At 39.9% G+C, this 23,696-nt stretch overlaps 1 protein-coding gene across 2 annotated transcripts in view; it reads right to left on the minus strand.

Moving 5' to 3' along the window:
- Positions 1-23,312, minus strand: part of MOCOS (molybdenum cofactor sulfurase) — a 210,211-nt gene extending 186,899 nt beyond the window's left edge. Inside the window, exon 1 of one of the 2 annotated variants that reach the window (XM_063163847.1) lies at positions 23,189-23,312. In XM_063163847.1, coding sequence (XP_063019917.1) covers positions 23,189-23,312 — 124 coding nt within the window. The remainder of the gene's footprint in view (positions 1-23,188) is intronic. The other variant, XM_063163867.1, reaches the window with a different exon arrangement.
- Positions 23,313-23,696: the final 384 nt, after the last annotated feature.

Below are 23,696 nucleotides of genomic sequence, written 5' to 3' on the forward strand. Positions count from 1 at the left end.
CGTTCCAACCTGCTATGAGCAGGGACACCTTCCATTAGCCCAGGTTGCCTGAAGTCCCATCCAACCTGATTTTGAACACTTCAAGGGATGGGGCATCCATGACATCCCTAGGCAATCTGTTCCAGTGCCTCATCATCCTCACATTAAAGAATTTCTTCCTAATATATAATCTAAACCTAACTCTCTTCCAGTTTCAAGCCATTTCCCCTTGTCCTGCCTGTTTTAGGTTGGGAATGGGGGTTTGTATTCTATTCCTATCTGTTAGAGGTGGGGCAGTCATCTTCTGTTAATTGGGCAGTTTTCTTTATTCCTTCTACAACCAATCCTCCCTCAGGAAAGATATCTTCTGTTAATGGGCCATTGAGTCTCACTGCATGACAGACAAAATTACATCATCCTATTGCGAGAAGCTCCACCCAGAGGAGGAGCCAAGCATTCCTAACTGGATATAATCATCGATTTTGGGATACCAGAGCAGCCTTTCTCACTGGATTCCCAGAGGAAGACTAGGCCCATCTACACCACTGCCAGACCTTCAGAGGAAGACTACACCTTTCTACAGCATCACTGCTCCAACAGAAGCACACCTGGCACTCCAGGAGGACTGCCGCCACCATTCTCATTGGAGTGTTACCAACACCCTGACCAACAGGGTATCAGGGTATCTGAATCTGTCAGTGTTGTTCTGTAGTACTTTTTTATTGTTAATTTTATTTTTTATTTTCTCCCCCAATAAAGTACTGTTATTCCTGTTCCCATATCTTTGCCTGAGAGCTCCCCCTTAAAATCAAATTTATAACAATTCAGATGGTGCGGGTTTACATTTTCCATTTCAGGGGAGGCTCCTGCCTTTCTTAGCAGATACCTGTCTTTTCAAACCAAGACACTGTCACTACATGCTCTTACAAAAAGTTCCTCTCATATTTCTTGTAGGCTTCAAATACCAGAAGGCTGCAATTACATCACCCCAAAGCCTTCTCTTCTCCAGGCTGAACAATCCCAATTCTCTCAGCCTTTCCTTATGGGAGAGGTACTCCAGTCCTCCAGTCATCTCGGTGGCCTCCTCTAGGTTGCACTAACAGGTCAGTGCCCTTCCTGTGTTGAGGACTCCAGAGCTGGATGCAGAACTGCAGGGGGGGGGGTCTCAACAGAGCAGAGCAGAGGGGCAGAATCACCTCTGTCACCCTGCTGGCCTCGCTGCTTTGGATGCAGCCTGGGATACAGCTGGCCTTCCAGGCTGTCAGCACACGTGGCCGGGTCACGTCCAGCCGCCAGGTTATTTTAGTAATCTAAGTCAGATACCCTTTGGAGTCAGCTCCTTCTTTCCAGTCACTGTGTAAGACTTAGCTCCGCCAAGGGATGCTCCTAAATTAAATAGCACAAAGTAGCTTTAACTATGTAATGTAGTACATACAGCATTTCTAAAAGTGCCGGAAGTTCCTGACACAGGGCATGGTATGACACAGGGTATGATATGCCTACACACTGTATGGACAGACAGACAAAGATCCTCATTATGCAAAACCATTAATAAAGTGCATTAACAGAAAACAAAAGTGGCTTGAGATTTGCCTTTTCTGGATATTTTCTGGATTAAACGTTTAATTAATATTTTTACCTGCACCTTCAGTTCCTTTTTGGCATCGATTTAGACAAAAACTATTACTTCAGAGTATGTTTTCTTAATAAAAACATGCCTCTCATCTAAATAGTCCTGTTCTGCTAGACAAGGTAATGTTTTATTTCCCTTGCTTAAGGCCAAGGAGCTCTTCAAAAGACCACAAAAGCATAGTGCTTGATGAACAAGGCCATAGATGCTCAAAGCCTGAATAGTTAGTATGCAGTTAAAGGAGTTCCTCAGCATGACTTGACTTAATTGCTGCAGGCCTGGTGAAGTAACGCAGCAGTCAGCCCACAGTCATGGGGCACATTCTGCCAGTCCACCAAATTCATCAATTCAAGTAATCACAGCTTGACCTGACTGCCAAATGCTGCTCCACACTAGGCTCTGACCAATCTGGATAATGGTACCAATATTCTAAGGACTGCTATCCAGTTACAGAATTCTGTGGGAAAATGGTGTTTAAATAATGTGTTTGAGTGTTTTACTTGATGGACTCATTACAAAAAGCAAAGCATGAAATTTGCAATTACATTTATCCATAATAAGCTCCCATTATTTTTTCCATGTGCTACTGGCTTGCATTATTTGCTCTCACTGCATTATTACCTACAGCAAAGTAGGCAGAACATCAAAACCCTTTACAGAGAATACCAGACACTCTCTTTGCTTGCTGTACTCCCCAGCAGGGGCTATACCAACTCTACAAAAGCTCTTCAGGTGGATGAGGTTATTCAGTGTCATTATGCACTGACACTGCTCTATGCATGAGTCTCTACTTGTAGGTTTCAGTTTACAGCCTACTGAGGAAGAGGGGAGCACAAAAGAAAGCAATGATTTCACATTTACTAAGAAATCACATCCAAACCTATGTATTCTTCACAGCTACAGGAAAAAAAAATAGAAATAAAAACTGCAAGCCATCAAATTTCATCATTTGCCAGCCTGTGTTAAGTAAGACTGCAGGAAAGGGATCAACCAGCACTCTCCTTCATCCTTACAGGCCTACCTGTAAGGCATAGCTTTACTCAGGGCATCACTGGGGCAGGAATAAATATTGACTGCACTCAGTGATGTTATTTCCACGGACAGCTTTAATGGGTTATGTGAGGCTGGTTGAAGTCTTATTTGTGGGCATGAACCAGAGGTATCCCAGCTTCATACAAATAACCTACTGCAGCCTGTTTCTCTGTCTTTGGATGAAATATACATCACAAGTGATTCATATTCATGCATTTCTTCAAACAACTACAATCTGCTCAGACAAAAAACAGCATTCACACCTCCCTAGAGAAGATATGATCATCTTTCAGTCTCTTTCTTTTTTCCCTTTCTCTCTGATGAAATTGATCATATGAAAGAAGAGTTGAAAGAGAGCATATTCCCCATTCTTCTATTACCAGAAAATGCTTTTGTTGGTTTTCCAGAAAATTTTACAGAAACATTCACATTTGTGTAGGAAAGAGGCAGTTTTGTGTAGGAAAGAGACTTCCCTCTTGAGATGAAAACACAATGGCAAAAAACAATGTTTAAGGTATCATAATAATTGTTTATAATAGCGGTCATTACCTAAACATTCTAGTAGCATACTCCTGCTTTTTTTCCTTCCTTTTCTTCCCATGAAACAGCCACAGACTTTTAAAAATGTTTAAAACTGACTTTTCTAGTCAGTTCTGTTTCTTGCTCTGTGACCTGAAATAATGGGCTTCATATGAAATCGGGGACAAAACAGTGACTCAATATTCTCTCCAAAATATATAAAATTAATTTTGAAGATATACAGAAAGCCTTTAAAATTATTTTATGTGTTCCAAAAGTACTAGAAGATAAAGTAAGTTCAAAACAAAAACCAACGAGTAACCCTTTGCCCTTAAAACTCATTTAATTACACAGAAATAATTCTTTATGAGCTTCTGGCAGCTGGAGCCTTGGGTTGAACTTCCAACCATAGCAATAATTAAAAACCCACATGAGAAGTGATACACACAATGAACACTCAATGAGAGAAAGCAAAAATCAATTGTTCCCACTGTTGAGGCCCTGCAGAAGTACTTCCTGGCCATCATTCCTTCCCAATGACAAGACCACATTAATGCCTTGTTTGGCAAATGTACCCCTACTTCTCTCTGCTGCATTTTCTGGCAAAGAAGCAAGGCTGCTAATGCAAACCAGTGGTAAATTATTCTCCAGTGGAAGTTCTTCATACAAGGCTCCCCACAGACATTTAGAGCCCTTCATTTCCTTCTACCATCCAGCAAAAAGTCCAGGAACAAATAGTGAAGATGAAGTTCAGGGATTTAAGAATAAGTAAAGCATAAATTTCTGTTCAGCATAAGGAAAATATGTAAAATCAAATGACCACATTACCAAGAGGAACTGTGCATAAATTCAAAGACTGCGGAATGAAGAGTGTGAGTGAGGACTTTAGCAAAAGCCACACTCATAAGATGAGAGGTCTAAAAAGTTTCTCCTGGTCCAAAAAGTTTCTCCTGGCCCACAATGGGCAGTCCTCTGCTACAACAGTCTTCAGTTAAGGTACGTCCATATTAAAAACAAGCAAGTTGGTTGTTAGTCTCTTTGCTCAAACCAGAACAGAGCTCCAGAATTGCATCTTCCTAGTAAGAAACTGCATCTCAACCTCTAGACTGTTTTTCCATGACCAGTGTATTCTCATAGCTCCTATGTCAGCATTGCTGTGATTTAATACTTATCTTCAGCCATTCAGCCTTAACAGGTATTTCTCCCTTGAAAACCCAGTAGCATCTCTCCACCTGCTCTGGCTAAAACTGCCGTGTTCTTTTATTCTTAATAAATGGTAATTCCAAAAACTCATTTCAATTCCAGCCATATCTCTTCCAGCTGGAAGCCCTTTCTCTGGGAACAACAGGGGATTGGAGAGCAGGAGTGGGGGAGCAGAACAGGCATTCCAGAAGATGATGTCAGAATTTTGGAAACCTAGAGCAGGTGTCCTTAACTTTTACTGGAAAAATACCTCGTTAGACCAACACATCCAGATTTCTTGGGTTACACTCCTAATTGTTATTCCTGATTTACACTCCTAAATGATTGTCGTGTAGTCAGAAAAAACAGCATTATTCAACCAGGGAGAGGTTTCAATGCTTGAAATGCCCACATAATGCATGACCAAGATCTCCTGTATCTCCTTTTACCCAGTGAGCAGCCCTCAACCAAAAGTGAAACCACAAACATGACACAGCAAGAATGGTGTGTAAAAATATTAAGCGTAGGAGTTTCAGTATCACTACTGAGTAAATACTTAAGACTTAATAGAAACAGTTTACTTTTAATGAGGCAGAAAAAATACTGAGATTTCATTAGGGAGATAGTAAGTATGCATGAAAAACTATGTATAAGCTTTTCTTCTGCATATGAATTGGGTTAATCTAGATATTTTTCCATCATAAACCTTTTGGCTCCGAGTGTCCACAGATTAATTTATACTTTATAGTAATTTAATCCAAACTGCTCTCTCGGGTGAAACTATTCAACTATAAATAGACCCACCTAAAAGGTAAGATTATACTCAATTGCTTTACCTCTATTGAAGTTAATTGACCACATGAGATACGCAGATATCAATAACAGAACTCATTAAATAACCTTATTTCTTATTTAGGGATTTTTTAAAATAAGAATTATTTTGTATATTTTTTGAGGACTGACTGTAATTTCTTGATACCTCCACAAAATTCTAATAAATCAGTAGAAAAAGCATCTCCTAATTGGAAAATAAAATTGTTTCCACTAAAAAAAAAATCTAACAGACACAAGTTTCTCTAAATAAAATTTAATAGGTATGCAATTAAATATTGGCATAAATGTTCTGTTACTACTTTATTTTACTCAACCTAAATTAGTTTCCACATGTTCCATTTTTAGGGGTATTCCCAAGCATAGATTCAAATACCCAACAACCATTTTCAGAAATGTTCTAGGAACGAAAAAACACATTTATCAAAAAATACTGTTATAGGAAACCAAAGGTTTTAATTCTGAAACAGTTTAGCAACTATAGAGATTTGTTAACTACTTCTGACAAAAATACCAGCTTGCTAATGAGTAGGTCTGAAAAGAGCAGTATATGATAGAAATGCTACTTAACAGACCTGCTTTAAATACAAATAATAGCATGCATCTTCCAGGTACTTAATTTATTTTAAAGTTCCTTGATGTCCGTATTAAACATTTCTAAAAGAAAACTAAAAATCTCTTGAGCTATTGGCACAAACGTGTAATTTACAACCATCTTCCTTAAAGAATGGCTAGCATGTGATACAACTTTTGGAAGTTTGGTGATCACTCTGAATCTGACTTTGGGCAGCAACAATCCACTGTTGCACACAGCCATAACGCTGTTTAGAAGGAGGAGTTTGTGGCCCTTCAAGAGACGCCACATTGCACAGGGTACTGATACTGCGCTTTCAGAGGATAGGCTCTCTGTACTCAAAGGGCTGCAACCCAACAAAAAAGGTCTTTTGCAAGGTCCAGTGACTTGAAAGGACCCCATGAAGAGTCTGATTGAATTTCTGCTGTACTACAGTGAATAACCGAAGCAGAACTTTGCCTTAAGGTCACAGAGACCTCAACTCTACAAAGAGAAACAAACTCCATTCAAACATGAAAACACATGGCAAGGTTTCCAGAGCCTTTGAAATAATTATGAGTAAATCTGAGCTAAACCATTAACAAATACACTATAACCAGCACTTCCTAAAAATACTGCACTGATCGCCTTTCTGGTTTTAGGCCAAGTTAAAGAGCTGGGTTACAATTTTTGCAGAAGCCCAAATGACCTTTGAAACAAGTGAAATTTTCTTTTCTTTAATCAAAAGCATTGGACTGCTTATACAGCTGCATCTTCATCTGGCACCTACAGAACACTTTCAGTCTCTAGAGTATGCGTGGACTCTCTAAAAGTCCAGATACCAATTTTAAAAGTGCAACATTTGTAATAACCCATAGGCAAGAGGAGTAGAAGTGCTATAATAACAGGCTAAAGTAACAGAATCTCAAAATCACACAAATCAATTTACTAGAGTCAGTTATATCAAATGAAGAACTGCTCCAGAGGTGTGTTTAAACATCCGGGTGATTCTTTATTTCCTCCTAGCACATATTGTACATATCTTATTTAAAAATATGCACAAATGTGCCTGTGTACGCAGTGCTGAGATGGGTATATGAATATATGTAAATAAGTATCCCCTTTAGAGGATAATTAGTGTTTTCCTGTTGCTTCTCGTAGCAGAGCATAAGGAAAAGCAGATGTGAGCCTGAAGACTCCCTTCCCTTACAGCTCTTTTTCCACTTTCTTTTCTCTAGCGCTTCTCCAATTGTACATTTTGATATTTTTGGCAAAGTCATAACGTAGAAGCCATCACATCTGCTTTCAATTAAAATCAACATCTACAGAACATCATCAACACTCAACAAAAACAACACCGACTTTCAGTAACAATATGCTAACCACAGTTACCAGTGAGTATCCTTGCACACTCAGGCACACTTCTAATTTGAATAAATTTGCATCCACTATAGAACTCCAGTACTGGGGACTGAGCTCAAATACTGCTCAGCTCAATGCAATTCTACTCAGTCAACTACTCCTTTGTATCTTTGTTTATCAGAATGCTCTATGTTTAAATGAAAGTAATATTTGGGACACCAGTGAAGTTAGTCCAATTTAAGTTATTACCAAGAGATATAAATAGCTGAGCATCATAAAAAACCCAATGACTACTGATGTAAACACACAGAATTTCATTTTTGGTAGCAACCTTACATTGGATACCTTTGACTACAAAAATGAGTTTCACCATTTTTCATTTTTAATTTTTTTAATGGACCAAGCAATAAAGCAATTACTACATCATGCCAGTTTTGATCAGCTTCACTAGGTCATAATATAATTTCTCTCAATCACAGGGCTTCTTTCAATACTAATGACTTTCAAAATTAAAGAGAATTATCATTTCATCATAAACAATTCAAAGTACTAAATACAAGTGGCCTCATTAACACTAGACTAGCTTTGAAAATGAGTAAAATATTATACATGGAAAAACAAATATTCCAGCTTCCCTAATCTCTGAAGTCTGAGCTTAAATTCACAACTCTGCCCCAACACCAGCTATTACACTTTGCCTCAGAGCATCTAAGAAAACATGATATATTTAAAAATCAAGGTCTTCCCCCACAAACTGCATAATTCTTGAATAAATGACAAGACCAGACACAACATTCATATAATATATCTTACTCAATTTCTGAGACAAGATACTTGAAAATGCTACCTAGATAAAACTACAGATGTCATATAGGCTTCCAGAAGTGACTACAGTCACATGGATTCCAAGTATGGGTAGAAATTCCCTCTGTGGTGCCTTCTCCATAACTAGCACAGTCACATGGAAGTGCTAGACCTGCTGGAATTCCTTAGGCAGGCCAAAGGCTGCTCTTCCTCTACAGACCATTTCTACAAATGCTGTACAACCCAGATGGCTGAACATGGCTGGTGACACATGAACAATTACACAAGCGAAGAAATTCAGGAACTGAATCCATAACGTGAAATGAGGATTGAGAGGTATTTTAAGTGAGGTGAGAATTATTTATGACAATTAATTATCTAATGAATAATGAACAGTATTACCATAATTGGAAAAGTAATAGTAATTTACTTTTATTTCAAAGCTAACTTATGCACTGTTAATTTTCAAATACATCCTCAGACTAGACTAGAGTTATATGGAGTTGCTATAACTAGAGGTAACATCTCAGAATAGTACTGAGCTTCTGTAATGAGTTCTTTTTATATCCTCAAAATTTCTACTTTTTGTTGAATTTGTGCTTGCAGAGATTTTTTTACCATATTCCCCCAAAGCAAGTATGTTTAAGGCAACAATAGCACATTTGGTTTCCATAACTTGCATTCTAAAGCTCCTTATTAAGATGAAATAAACTTCTGTTTAAAATAAAATAAAAAATAAAATTCTGTTTATTTTTAGCAAAACCGCATGAATATGTTTCACCAGGAAAAACCTAAATGCATCAACACCACTTTCTGAAATAGTGAGTAAAGGTCCCTAGTGGAGCACAGAAAGGCCAAGGTAGGGCTCAGGGCTTTGGAAACAGCCCTAAAAGGGGAGAGGAGTACACCTCTAAGCAAAGGAACAACAAAATCAAACTGGTTGAATAAAAATTTGTATGTTAGCATGCCCTCATTTGTGTCCTTAGTTACAGCTACCTCAAGAGGGATCCAATTTCTAAGGAACTGTAAGATCACAACTATTGTAAATCTGGTTGAGTAAGATATCTCAGTCTGCCCACCACATTTCAAATTAGACTACTAAAAATTCAAACAGTTATTGGGAAAAAAAGTATGGGTCACAATACTCTGAAACAGTGGTAACTCAAAGAATGCTTCTAACTCAGTGCATACAACAATTGGATTTACATGTTTCATTCCAGATCTACTTACTTTCCAAAACTTCTCTCCAAACTTATGCCATAAATACTGGAATGCAAGTAATCCCTATTATGTCATATAATCACCACCATAACAAAATAAATGTAATAATTAATCCCCAATAGTAAACCAAGAATGAGCCCAGGCAATCAGCTGTACAGAATGCTGGTTTCATGTGAGATAACTGCACTGAGGAAGTTTGTTTCCACATGGAAAGCAAGTATTCCTCAATATTTTGTACAGACACCAGATATCTGGTACTTTGCCTCCCCAGAAAATCAGGATAAAGTGAACCTTGTCAGATCAGCCATTGCACAGTGTACACAGAGTATTTTATTTTTTACTACAGAATAAACTACAGGGCTTGTCTTTCCCATTTCTTCTGACTGAGAGACAAGAAGAAAGGTATTAAGGGCAAATTTTTTTCCCTTGCCTACTCTGTGCTCTTTTTCTCCTACTCCCCCCTTCCAATTTGAAACAGTTTTCTTCCTTCTCCTATGAAAGATGATGCTTTGGGTTCTCACCACAGTGACAGTAAAATTCACAGATTTAGAGAGACACTCATCTATTTATATTTTTGTCTACATTTGTATATATACACGCATTGTAATGACTGCTCAGTGGAAAGACAATAAGAAACAATCAGTTTTGATAGAAATAGATTCTTCCCCACATAATTTTTTTCCTGTAGTGTTTCTTTTTTTTTTCTAATATACTACTGTCTACCAGCCAGGAACCCCAGCCAACATATATCCAGAGACTATATGTTAGACTAGACTGCTGTTTTCTTCTGAATCATTCCACATGGAATACACAGTGCAGTGAAGCAGACTCAACATATGCAACCCTGGCTATATCTCACTTGAATTAAAAACCTAAACAGTAAAGTTCCTCCTGTAGATTCAGCTATTTCTGCTCTACAACTAAGGGGAAATTCAATCTACAGTAAAAAAAAAACAAACAAAAAAACCAAACCAACCAACCATCCACTCCGCCCCCCCCCCGCCCCCCAAAAAAGAAGAAAAATAAAAGAATACCCAAACAAAAAAAAACAAACAAAAAAAGGAGACATGTTGTGACTAGAATGACCCCAAGTTCTGTAGCTGGATTCAACCAATCAAACAAACACCACATACACGCAGAATCTCTTATACTAAAGTAAAAGACCCAAGAGATTCCCTTCTATGCTTCAGCCCTCATACCTAGATTTTTATATTTTTAATATAAATATCAGTTTTACGTATTTGAGAAATTCTCATGCTATTTCAATACATGTAACAATCCAGATAATTTTAAAGACACAATACATTCTCTAAACATAAAATTTAGGAAGCAGTTGAAGAAGTGGGAACTAGGCAAAGACAGGTGTTCCCCAAAATTTCTGCATACCCCACTCTTTTTAAATCATTTCACATGCAAGACTGAGGAGAAATCATTGTAAATTAACAGCTACTTGATTAGGTTAGTGCCTAATTACATTCCTACAACTGGAATAAATGAAAACAAAAGTGATGGCTACTAGAGGCTGAATGCAACCACAAGGTATCCAGCATTCAGATTTGAAGATCTGATCAGACACTTTTGGATACATGACAGCTGTCATGAGATTATTTGGTACTGTTTCTCCCACTTCAGTGGGACTGAAGTTTATCCAGAAAGCATTGCAGTGTAATCCTTGTGACACTTTACAAGTACACCTATTCTTCTGTGTACTTGCAGAAATGAAAGAAAAACCGAATAAAGTTCTGATGGTAACAGCCCTTTAATCTCACAGGAGCCGTCACGCTCAGTGATGCAAAGCCTGGATAATCGACTGAGCGCCTTCAAACAAGTGTTACACACTGCGAACTTGACATCCAAAGGAAAGGAGGTTTTCATAGTTTTTTTTTTTTTTTTTTAATGGGTAACTTTAGCAGCCATGACCTAAAAAGCCTGATTTGCCTTTCATTATTGCTAATCAGGATATAAATATTCCAACAAAAGCTGGTGTTTTTAAATTTGACACTGGGGAGGCTGAAAGGGGAAGACTTATCCAAACCTTGAAAAACACCAGACTGAAAGGAAACTCACAAGAATAAAGTCTTGAACTAACTCATTGAATTTATACTTTTTCATCATTCATGAAGTACTCAACCTCATACTATTACAAGCTTCTAAGGACAACCAAGAGGATGAGTTGTAAGAGAGAGAAGTAGATGGCTTCAGTCCCTAGAGAGCATTTTACTGGAGTAGCCTCATCCTCTGGGCAAGATGATATTGAAAAACAAGGAATGGAGGGATGATTTATTTTTACACAGCCTACATCTCAAGGAGGCTGCCCTCAGTGCCACATGAAGGGTTTCTCTCCTGTCCTCCAGTCTCTCCCAGTGGATCAGCAGAAGCTGGGGCCAAGTCAGTGCTCCCTGGAAGGCAGCCCTGGTTCCACAGCCCTGTGGTGCTGTGATGCTTCCTGTGCTCTGCAGATGAGCTTCACCAAGCCTCAACATGAGGCAGCTCCTAACAATCCCATCATGACTTTCTCACTCATTCACAGAAGTTTGGTTTCTTTCCAATCCATAGTTCATGACTAAAGATCAGTTTAAATTCTATTTTCCAAACAAATATGCTTAGGCCTCTACAGAAATAAAGGATGGAAAGTTTAAAGTTCAACTTTAAAATAAGCTTTTGAACTTACTGTTGACACAGCTCTTTGTGACAGGAATAATGAATATTTTAAAGCTTATTTTTTGACCAAGACATCTGCCCCGTTCCCTCTTCTTCATGCCCTACCCCTTTCTTCAGCTCAGGGTTTTTACAGAGGCTTGGAGGAATGTAACTGAAGTGACTCAAACTCTTGATGAACCCTTTTGAAGGAAAATATTTAACAGCAACAAATTCTAATTGTTAGTATCTGAAAGGAAAAAAAGGTGCTTCCCAAGGAATAGACTTTCTTTATGTTGGAATTACAGTTGCAGTGTTCTGTTACAGGAGAACCACTTCAATGCATGGTAGTCTCCTCCATGCTGTAGAGCCATTAGCTATGTTTGAGTACATCAACAGCTGCTATTCTAATTGATGAAAAGCTAAATTTCCATGTAACCCAAAATCAGAACCTTTTCTCTTTCTGCAGAAGAAAAACAAATCATTAACGTTCTGATCATTAGACAAGTTAACCTATTACTCTGAAAGTGACCCTGAAGGACAAAGGACAGATAAAGATACTGGTGCTATGACTTTTAAATAAAATTCCAGTTTAGAGAGTTTCACCTGAGCATGAATTTTGAATAGCTTTACTGAAATCCACAACTCATTTATCAAAAACCCCTCAGATTTATGGCTGTGGTTTCAAGAAGACCTATATCAAAGACAATGGGGAAGGGAAGGGAAGGGAAGGGAAGGGAAGGGAAGGGAAGGGAAGGGAAGGGAAGGGAAGGGAAGGGAAGGGAAGGGAAGGGAAGGGAAGGGAAGGGAAGGGAAGGGAAGGGAAGGGAAGGGAAGGGAAGGGAAGGGAAGGGAAGGGAAGGGAAGGGAAGGGAAGGGAAGGGAAGGGAAGGGAAGGGAAGGGAGACTGATTCTTACCAAGACTCCAGCTTTGCAATTTAAGATTGGGTTTGGGGATATTTAATATATACAGAAAGTGACTTTCCTTTTACAACAGTTTTCTCCCTTCTGTATTTCTGATCTTGGTGAGTTTGGAGTGATACTAAGACAAGTCACAGAAGATATGTTGACTAAAACAGTAACGACTTGTAAAAAGAGGGCTTCATTTCGTTACCAGAAAATAATCTGTCAGGGACATGCACCTCAGTCACACCAGAAATGGAAAAAACTAAATGGAAAGGAGTTTGTGGGTCCCAATCACATGGGCTGCTCTGTCCCCAGAAAAAGTGAGCTGCAGTGTAGTTCAGAGGTGTCACACACTTATTTCCTTAGTCTCTCTTAAAAGTACACCTTCTGAGTTATCCCTTAAAGGTTATTTTTGCATTTTAATGTCTCTTGCATGCAATTTCATGCTACCCAAATCATAGCTCACATGGTTTTTAGTTTACTTCTTATGTAGTCCAAGTCGTCCAAGTCACTTCTGATGAATTTAAATGACACATATTTTCATGCACTTATAGTGGTATTAAATAATCTCCTTTTTAGAAGGGCAAAGAATCCTCCTGCATTTGTGATATCAGGCTGTCTTGGCAGCATTGTACCTGCCACTAAATATCCATGTTAAGGAAGTAAGAACAGGAACATTATCATATTGCTACACTTCATGACAACCTTCCATGATATCAAAGAACAATAGAGTTTTTAAGGCTGGAAAAGACATCCAAGATCATTGACTCCAAACTGTGACCAATCCCCACTTTGTGAACTAAAGCACAGCACTGTGCCACAATCCTGTCATTTCTTCAACACCTCCAAGGATGGTGACTCTGCCACCTCCCTGAGCAGCCAATTCCAGTTCTTCGGGAATTAACTCATTCATCAAACGCTTCATTTGTTGTGAACACAAACTCTATGACCAACAACAGAGTGCAATTACCTACATACAGTTTTGTCTGAACATTAGTTTGGTGAGCTTCCCAGCTAGGCATTACCAGCAAGTTTGTGTGTGGGGAGGAGAAAGCAACATGTCTGTGGATGATAAAAGCTTCTTTTTCATGCAGTCTTTCATTCTGGGCCATTCAGTCTGCTAGGTAGGGAATTCTTGCTAGGTATCCACTTGCATTTAGCTTTTTTTATCCAGTCTCATGAGAAGGCAAGGTGCATTATCAAAGCAAATTGTCCATCACAGCTGAGACTGGGGAAGGTAATATGAAAAGAAATGCCACTCTGGTCACTGGGCTTACACACGCCTAAATTGATTAAATATATAAGAAATATTTTCCTAGTGTGTGATGAATCAAAGATGATGACAGATTTAAAGAAAGTTGCATTCTGCCAGAGCAGCCAAGTAACATTTTGTTTTTAGACAATTCTAACTGTTTAACATTAAAATAAATTATAGGCAGGCATACAAATAATAAAAATGCAACTCAGAAACACATTTAATAAGATACACTCCTCAATAAATTGGGAAATGTATGGCACAGCAGATGAAGAGAGTATTTTACTCAACAGCAGTACAAAGTTTTTTTCTTCCTTTTTTTCTAATGAAAGGCAACATATGCTGGAACCCGTTGCTGATATCATCAGTTCCAAATTACTGAATTATGACATCTTTAATGTGCTGTGTGACATGAACATAAACATTTGAAAAATCTTGGGCTTCAATTTCTTCCTCCGGAAGAAATTAGAGGAGAAATTTTCTGATGACTGTGTAACTTCCCCTGACCCATTCATAAGTTTGCAAAGGGGTACACACAGTGATATTTGGTGTTTAATTGTGCAGTAATGAAATTAATTCACACACCATTAATTTAATTAATGAATATTTCTTCAAATAAGCTTCCTGTCATCTTTCCAAATTTTAATTTGGAACATTATTCTGCACATTGGCAGAAGAAATAAGCTTAGTTGTATAATCATCCCTCACAGCTAACGATGTCACCAAAATATCACATCCTTGTGATCACATCTCTCTTTTTTAAGAAAACCGTGACAAAACCCCTGTCCAGTCATGCTCTTAGATTTCTTTTAAAAGCATTTTAGATCCTGGTGCTCCAGGGACTAATCTGAATGAGCACAGAAAGATCTGTTTCTTACTTCTCATGTGAGAGCCATATTCCCGTGGCTGCTACAAGGAACCGTGAGTGAGTCAGGACGATGCTGAAAGCAAGAAGGAGAAATAAAAGACTGTGGAGGAGTAAGCCTTGCCTCCCAGCTTAATACATGTATTTCACATACTGGGGGGAAAAAGAGCAACTTTACACTTTCCTGCGTGCCACTCTCTCAAGAGCTGCCTAGCTGGGGTCACATCCCCACTGCAGGCATCTCACAGACCATCACTTCTCTACAGCAGAGCAGAAGGTGAAGGGGCAAAGAGCACAAAGGCACAGGATCTATCTGGGCTGATAGAAATAATGGCAGGAGCCTAACAACTTGACTCACTAGCAATTAAACTAATTAAGTCTGACTTTTAAATGCTTTGTGGCCTGTCTTTACACCTCCCTGCCCTACTATACCTGTTTATCTGTAACTGTGACCTCACTGTCCCACACCTTCAGTCTTGACACCATCCTTTTCCTAATTGTGACAGAAACCAGTCAGTGGTTCTCAATATGCAGATGTGGTAACACTAATAGCATGATTAACTTCAGAAGAGAAAATAATTATACCAACTCCAAGCTGACATATTCCTAAAAAGAATTTTATTTTGTTTCAGTCCCCTTTTCAAGTTCAGTAAGCAAAAAAAAAAAAAAAAAAAAAAACAAAAAACAAAAACCCCACCCCTTCAAAGTATTTTAGTGTCACACAAAGTAAAAGATCTGCATTGATGGCTTGGGCCAAGAACCACGAGTTATAAAAAGCCTGAGGCATTTGGACACTCATCCTACTTCCTAAATATCCTCTCAGAGTTAAGCATCCTACTGGCTTCCCGTTCTCCAAACATACTGGGCTGTCTACACATTTATCAATCTCATATCACCGCTTTTTACTATGCAGTGTTCTGCAGTATGGCTTTGCTAAATTCAATGACAGTGTCTTCACATCCAAGGAATGCCTCTGCAGCATTCCTCTGATCCCAGGCATGCAATGAATCAAGCTGATCAACAAAAGCTGACCTCTCACCTCTCCATTTGTCTGTTTGTCCTTACACAGGGAACACCCCTGAATTCTAACAAGCACTGCAGAAATGGGAATTCCTACCCTAACATCTTATGGAAATTTCAAGGGCATCAGATTCCAGGTTCTGATTTGGAAGAAGAAATTCCAGTATAAGTGCAGGAACACCAGAAGCAGATCACTTCTGCTGGAAACATTCATAAACACACTCTTTAATTAATAATCTTATATTTAACACTAAAAGAAAAAGTTAAAAATCCGTGATCACACAGAAACATATAGAAATAGGCTAAAAAGAAATCAATACACATCTCACATACAGCAACATCACAACAATCCAAGAGGACAAACAGGAGAATTTAAGAGGACGCAAAGGCAACAAGAGGAAGAAAGGTGCCGGTACAAACAGTAGAGCCACAAGCAACACCAGAGAAGACTCCGAGCACCTGCAGCCCTTTATTATTCTTCAATCCAGCCTTTGATACCCTTCACCTTACATGCCTTACACCTGTGTGCCCTCTGCACCCTTTGGCGATTGGTCAGCACACCTGGGCACTCCATGTCCCGTTACCTTCAGTGCTGCTCACCTGTCCTGCACACCTGCAGCACATTGGGGATGAGGCTACACCCCAGCCCCACTCCCAATTAACACAAACTGTGTGCCTTCAGCAGAAAGCACCACTGATGTGGGATTGTGCAGGAAAAAGACACTGGTGCTCTTCCAATTTTTAAGTAAGAGATAAAAAGTATCTTGTGCTCTTCTAAGTAGAACATCTGCCTGTTTCAATACTTTCAAATATTAATATACATCTTGTACAGGCATTAATTTAGAAGATAATGTATCTTTTAATTAAAAGTGCAACTTTTTAGGAAATGGGTGGCTGATACCCTGCAGCATATATGGAGTTCCATAAATTATCTTCCCAAATCTAATATTTTTTCACATCTACATATTGACTTAAAAAAAATCTCATGTCTATATATGATTATTCATTCTTGTAAAGAATCTAGTCCCAACTGATTAACTATTTATTTCTAAAATACCACTGAATATTTGGAATTCATGTCACCTGTATCAAGTTTAGAGAGTTTGGGGCTTTGCTTTCCTGCTCCACATTTCTTTTTTTTTCCACTGACTGAACTTGAAAGTAACTAAAACTGTTTTCCATGCTGAAATATTACAACGACAATATCATTGACTACTCTTCATTTAGAGCTATGTCCATCATTAACAGCAACTGAAAGATCAGTCCTGCACAGAGTAGACCATCTTATGAACCCTGAAATGCAACATAAGGAATTCCTTAACACTACTTGTTACTTCTGTGTAGGCAGAGGAAAACATCTGAAACTAACACACAGATATTGTTACTGCATTTGGGAATAAACACGCTTTATGCTCAACACATGCTTCCTCTTTGACAGCAGTTCTATAGATAAGAGCTAATGTAGATAATTGCGGCTGACCTGAAATCACCAGGAAGCATTAAGGCTTTACATGAGTATACATATTTTTATTTTTACAAAAAAATTTTCATTAGTTTTGCAGCTACACTTCCCATACTACCGCTTCTTTTCACAATTACCTTCTCCACCCACTGAATGTATCTTCCCAGATGCCTTCTAGCATTTCAGACTGTCCAACAGCAGCTTCCTTTGATAATTTTTTTCTTTCTTTTCCCCTCCAAATAAAAATAAATAGGCATTTCACAAAATCAAATCATATTCTGGTAGAGAGGCTACAGAGAATAGGAGCAGGTTACCAGAGATCTCACAGCCACTGAGGAGAGCGAAAGGGCCTCAACAGTGGTAGGAAGAGGAGTTCTCAGCTTTAAACATCAAATGGAAAGGTCTAGAAGATTTTCTCTCTGTTCAGGATGAGCTAGAGATGAGGAAATTCAGACTTTTTCTCCAGAACAGTTAGCATCTCTTCTAGGCTACATGGGATCTTCCAGTGAGACAGCAAGAAGCAGTCTCATCCTTCCCTACACATTGCTTTTGCTGCCTTTCTGTGGGAGATGCAAGCACTGGATTAACATTAACATATGCCAGTATCTGTATGTGGGAGAAATAATTTGTCCTTTCTGGAGATGCTGTCTCCACACTGGCCAGCAATGGGTGGGTGTGCTTCAGGGAACTCACAGTAAGCACTGCTCCTGACCATAAAATGGCACAGGCCCTGTTTCTGGTTTACGATAGTCTTCAAACAAAACTTAATTAAAATAAACTTATCCGTCACTATCAAACTGGTTTTTACAGAATAAGATCAAATTTGCCTCCTTGGTCAAAGCCCAGTACTGCTCAAAGAACTCAAAGGTTTGCTGAAAACTCAGTCACTTAGTATTCAAGAATAAGAAAAAACTGAGATTAAAAGGAAAAGATTCATCCACAGATAAAAATTATTAATAGTTAAGAAATCAGCAGAGTAACACATATAGAAGATAGCTACCAGATTGAACAGAATGGTCTTACAAAAAGCAAAACAAAACAAAACAAACAAGCAAACCAACCCCCCAAAAATAAGTCATTTTAGGATGCAAAAGATGTTCTTTATTTCTCCAAAATAAAGAAAAAGCCTCAGGCACAAGACTGGTATAATTTCTGGTTGACAAGGCAAGCCTACATTTGCAATCAAGAGGTGAGCACGACTCTCGAGGCTCACAGTCCACTCATCTTCACAAGTTTCATAAAGTGTGAGCACCAGTTACCTATCAACAGAATTACTCTGAGTTGACACACCAGAATGCATTTCTTAGTTTTGAAGTTCACCCAAAAAAACCTAGATTACCCTAAAGGTGACAAAACAGAATTTTCTATTCTCAGAGGACAAAGATGAACTTTGCTAACTGAGCTGCTGAGGACTTAACTGCAGCACACAGAGATCTGCTTTTCACATTCTTTTACTCAGAGGAAAAGTCACCATACAAATAATTACCAGCCATATGAGTAAAAAAGACCTATTTTTGTGTAAGGTCAGATCCAAAACCCAGCTGTTTCTCAACTGAAGAGTACAATAAGCCCTCGTACAGGTGACCAGTTCATGGGACATCATTGGAGTCTCAAAGACACAAAGGCCAATTCTGTTACTCAAAGCTCAGTTTGCCTTTCCTTTCTGTTTAACAGACAAATTTCATTATTATTGTTAGTTGTATGTAATCATACATATCACAAATGTTCATACTATTAAGGTAAGGCATGATGTTGAAGTACAGGCCAGTGACCAATTTGACATTAAATGGGACAGTCCATCTCAAGCTCACCTAAAGACAACCTTCAAATAGCCAGTATCCCTTAAAGAATACCTGATTCCTATTACATCCTGTTTTTTATTTGGAGAATGGATATCCACTGCTTAGTGCTCTTGGAAAGCTCCCACTCAACTACCACAGCTATATTAGACAAGAATACTGGCACAGAACTTAAAATGGAAAGGTATCTTGTGATTAAATGCTGTGTCCAAATCACATGTCAGCTTTTTCTTTTTTAAAACCATGATACAAACTGAAGCTGGTATTTTCCTTGCTCTGATAAACATCACAGAAGCATATTCATCCCCATTACTTAACAACAGAACCTATAAACTCCTGCTGATTTCTCTATCCGTTTCTAAAGCACAATTTAAAATCCTACACTGCAGATAAGGGTATACTGCTCACAAGATTAAAGTCAAGGTCACATATTGCACATACGCTGCTGCCTGTGAAACAGCGATCTGTTTCACAGACTCCACATATATTTTTAGAAAGGGCTGCTCTAGTCATCAGCTAACAGCCTTTGAATTACAGAAGCAAAGATAAACTTTGGCTTAAAAGGGAAAATGTAAGTCTTCTGTGCCAAAACAGACAGACCCCTGCTGATTTAAGGAAGTAAAGTAGTTCTTTTTATCTCTTCACAAAACCTGAAGGGGAAATCCCCAACACACTGAGAATGAACCTTACTTTCCTTCTGATGGAGCTAAGAATGAAACTCCCCAAGACATGATGCAACCACAGGTGGACCACCTTTGAGAAATGCTGGCTTCACAGTAGGCCTGGTAGCTAAGCTGGTGCTCCCTCCAGACATCTGTTGCACCTTCTGCTCAACAGGCACCTGTGCAGTTATTCATACTAAAGCTATAACAGAAGCACCAGCACCATGTAAGAAATGGTCTCTAACACAGAAAAGATTTCTGCCTCCCCCAGAGAACACCATTTGCACAGTATGTCATTAGTGGATGCCACAAAATATTAGTAATCAGAAAAAGTGAATACATTGATATGCAATAATTATTACCACATGAGGCTCATAAAAAGATGACACTTCTTAAATCAAACATTAGGCTTAATTCATGGGTATCTAGAAGGGGACTCAAAAAATTCTGTTCACACAAAACGTGAGCAGCAAAATCTGGATTTTTAACCAGCTTTAATGACCAAAAGATGTTTAAGGTATGCCCCAAATAAACAGGGCACAGGCTGAGAGTGTGAGGCTGTTCAGCCTGGAGAAGAGAAGGCTCCAGGGAGACCTTGTAGCCCCTTCCAGTACCTAAAGGAGGATTACAGGAGAGGTGGAGAGGGCATGTACTCACAGAACAAGGAGGAATGGATTCAAACTGGAAGAGAGAAGGTTTAGATTAGCTGTTTGGAAGAAATTCTTTACTATAAGGGGAGTGAGGGACTGAAACAGGTTGCCTGGAGATGTTGTGGACTCCCCATCCCTGGAGGTGTTCATGGCCAGCCTGGGTGGGGCTTTGGGTGACCTGATCGAGTGGAAGGTATCCCTGTCCATGGCAGGAGGTTGGAACTAGATGATCTTTAAGGTCCCTTCCAACTCAAACCATTCTATGATTCTATGATTCCTGTTAACTCCCTAAGATAGCACATGTTCTCTTTTGCCCAGGGGAACTAGTTAAGATTGCTCTTTACTAGAAGGGACAAAACTACAGCAGCTTTGTGCAGTAGGGAGACACAGAGCAGAGATCAATACCATGAATAGGTAGAAGTTCATAAAGTGAATCACTTTTTGTACAATCAGGACTTAGCCAAAGAGTTGATCCAAGGCCACCAGAGGTGTAAAACTTCTGCCTCATCGTACAACCTGCATGTTCTGGCAGGCCACTAAAAATGCTTGGGCAGCTAAATGCTAATTTTTGTAAGTCACTCAGAGAAGATTCATTTATTTACTATTGCTGCCACCAACCTGCACATTAGCCACCCTTTGCCTTTTTTCTGCAAGACAACAAAATTGAGAGCTTTAGAAGACTTTTCATTACATCAACATCAGTGTGTTGAGGCCTTTGGTAAGTGGGGGTACACAGCTAAATAAAAGGAGGCCAATAAATAAATAAAATCAGCATGCTTCTTGTCCAGCTCTGCTGTCAGCCAGCTCCTGAGCTCCTGGAGTCTGTCCTGGACTAGTACAATTAGTCAGCTTTGAGACCAAGAGACATGTTAGGCAGAGGACACTTGGTCTAGGAACCTGTCCCTGGGCACCTTTCATTTAGCACTGCTGGCATCACTTGAAGGCACCAGTTCCTGACCAGAGACGTGCCACTGTTTTTCAGACAAGAGGTCCCAGACAGGACACCACATGCATGCACAGCAATCAGTTACATTTCCTCACAGACACCAAGTTTCCTCACAGAGGCAACAAGCTTGCAAGATGAATGGATGGCAATTCATTAATTGGCTAACACGTTAAAATTCCAAGGGGGAAATCAGAAGGAATTTGCAACCTAGGTCACCTTAACATAGGTGATCACATGATTATGTCGTTTCAATTAGCTAACATTACTGAAGATTCTATTTTATACCCTGTATTTGTTCATCTCTTTCTCGAAATATACTAAGTTATCTACATCTTATTTCAGCAGGCTGCAGAACTCAGAAGACTACATGAGCAAAAACATTTTTAAATGGAGAAAAATTCCTAATGCTCTGCCTTTGCAGTAACCTCCCTTTGGGAACTAGACTAACCTATCGGACATTATTCATTAACAGATACACTTTATTTCAAAACCAGGGAGCCTCTGAGAAACAAGCCTGATTCTCGGGAGTTTTAAAAACTCATCTGCTTAAAGGCCTAAACAATATTTCAGTAACAAAATCGCCACTTTTCAGAATTTACGCCTAAATTTTGGAGAAGAAACTTCTGGTGTTCAAACTTTCACTGATGTAGCTACTACGTGTAATAATACACTGTGACACTGACTTACTAAATCTTCAAGTTCTTTAAAGTGCTGCTGAAGTTTTTTTCACATTCCTCTAGAAGCCAAGTATACCTCCATTCAATCTAAACACCTGCGCATGAGAAAGCCCACTCCTGTATCCAATCACCAAAATTCAGTGAAATTACAAAAATAAAAAGAGCAGCAACACAAACCTCTCAAGAGAAAGAGTGGCCTAAATAACAGTTATAGGGCATCCAAACTGATGCTAGTTACTCCACTCTCTACCTGGGGCTTTTTGTCGTAAGATTTTTGAAGTGCCAATACCATAAACTGTCACAGACATGTTTTATGAAAAATCGTTTCCATAGGATTTTTTCCTCCTGAGAAGCTGAGAGGCCTCATGAACAAAAAGTAAACAATGATTATCTGCTGCTGTGGAATGCAACAGGTGGATTATGTCATTGTTTCTAATTAATGGTGGATCACAGTCCAGCTGTCTTGGACTGTCTCAATCAGTCACAAGCCTTTGTTATCATTTCTTTTTCTATTCTTAGCTAGCCTTCCGATGAAATCCTTTCTTCTATTATTTTAGTATAGTTGTAATATAATGTGTATCATAAAATAATAAATCAGACCTTCTGAAACATGGAGTCAACATTCTCATCTCTTCTCTCATCCTAAGAACCTCTGCGAACACCATCACTATAAGCATTGATACTTCTTTAAACCAGACAAATTACTGTCATATAATCATATAACCATCACGATTATATTTGAAGTAGTATGCACAAGGATGTTTAATGCTGGGGGGATAGTAACCTATAAGAGTAAAAGTAGCTCACAAACACCTGTCTAACTATAAGCTTTCACTAGAAATGGGTTGATGTACTATTATAATGTCTCTCCTTCACCTCCGAACTCCCCTCTTCATATCCATATCGAAATCCTATTACTGAATCCATGGCACCTTTGAGGCATTTGTGCCGGAGGGAGGAGGACAGGGACGATCGGGAGGAGAAGGAGGAGAGCGAGAGCTGCCCCTCGTCTCCTCCCCGAGCCGCAGAAATCACTGCAGCGAGCTGAGCCTAGCACTCGCTGCCAGCGTCCCCGCCCCTGCCGCCGCTCCGTCACTCCAGAGCGCTCCGTCCCGCCCGGCGCCGATCCGAGCCGGGACTGGCCCGGGCCTCCCCGCCCCCGGCCCGCCCCCGGCCGGCCGGCCCGCCCGCGGTACCTCGCAGCCGGGGGAACTCGCGGTCCCGCAGCGCCCGGAGCCCGTCCCCGTGCCCGTAGCCGTACTCGCAGCCGGCGGGGCGGGCGTCGAGGAAGGCGCGGAAGGAGAGCGGCTCCCCGGCCATGGCTCTGGGCGTGCAGGGCCCGGCGCGGAGAGCAGCGCGGCTCCCGCCCCAGCGCAGCCTCCGCGGGCGCTGCGCTCTGGGCCCGCTCGGCACGGCCCGGCCCGGCCGGTCTGCTCCGCTCCGCCCGCCTCCCGCCCCGCCTGCCCCACATGAGCCGGGGCCGGTCCGGCCGCTGCTGAACCGGGCACTGGGGCGGCGCAGGGAGGAGTTTCCCGTAAGGAAGAAGTTTCCGAGGCGTTCACAGATCTGTTTGGAGGTGGCAGCAACAAGTGTGCCCTCCTGTTGAGGCATGCTGTTTAAAATACTTCATGGAAATCTCTCTCCCCTAAAATTTTCCAATTCAAGCTCAGATTTTCCTCGATGTCTCTTCCATTGCTGATAATA

This window comes from Melospiza melodia, chromosome 1 (genome assembly GCF_035770615.1).
Source record: "Melospiza melodia melodia isolate bMelMel2 chromosome 1, bMelMel2.pri, whole genome shotgun sequence".
Lineage (NCBI taxonomy): Eukaryota > Metazoa > Chordata > Aves > Passeriformes > Passerellidae > Melospiza > Melospiza melodia.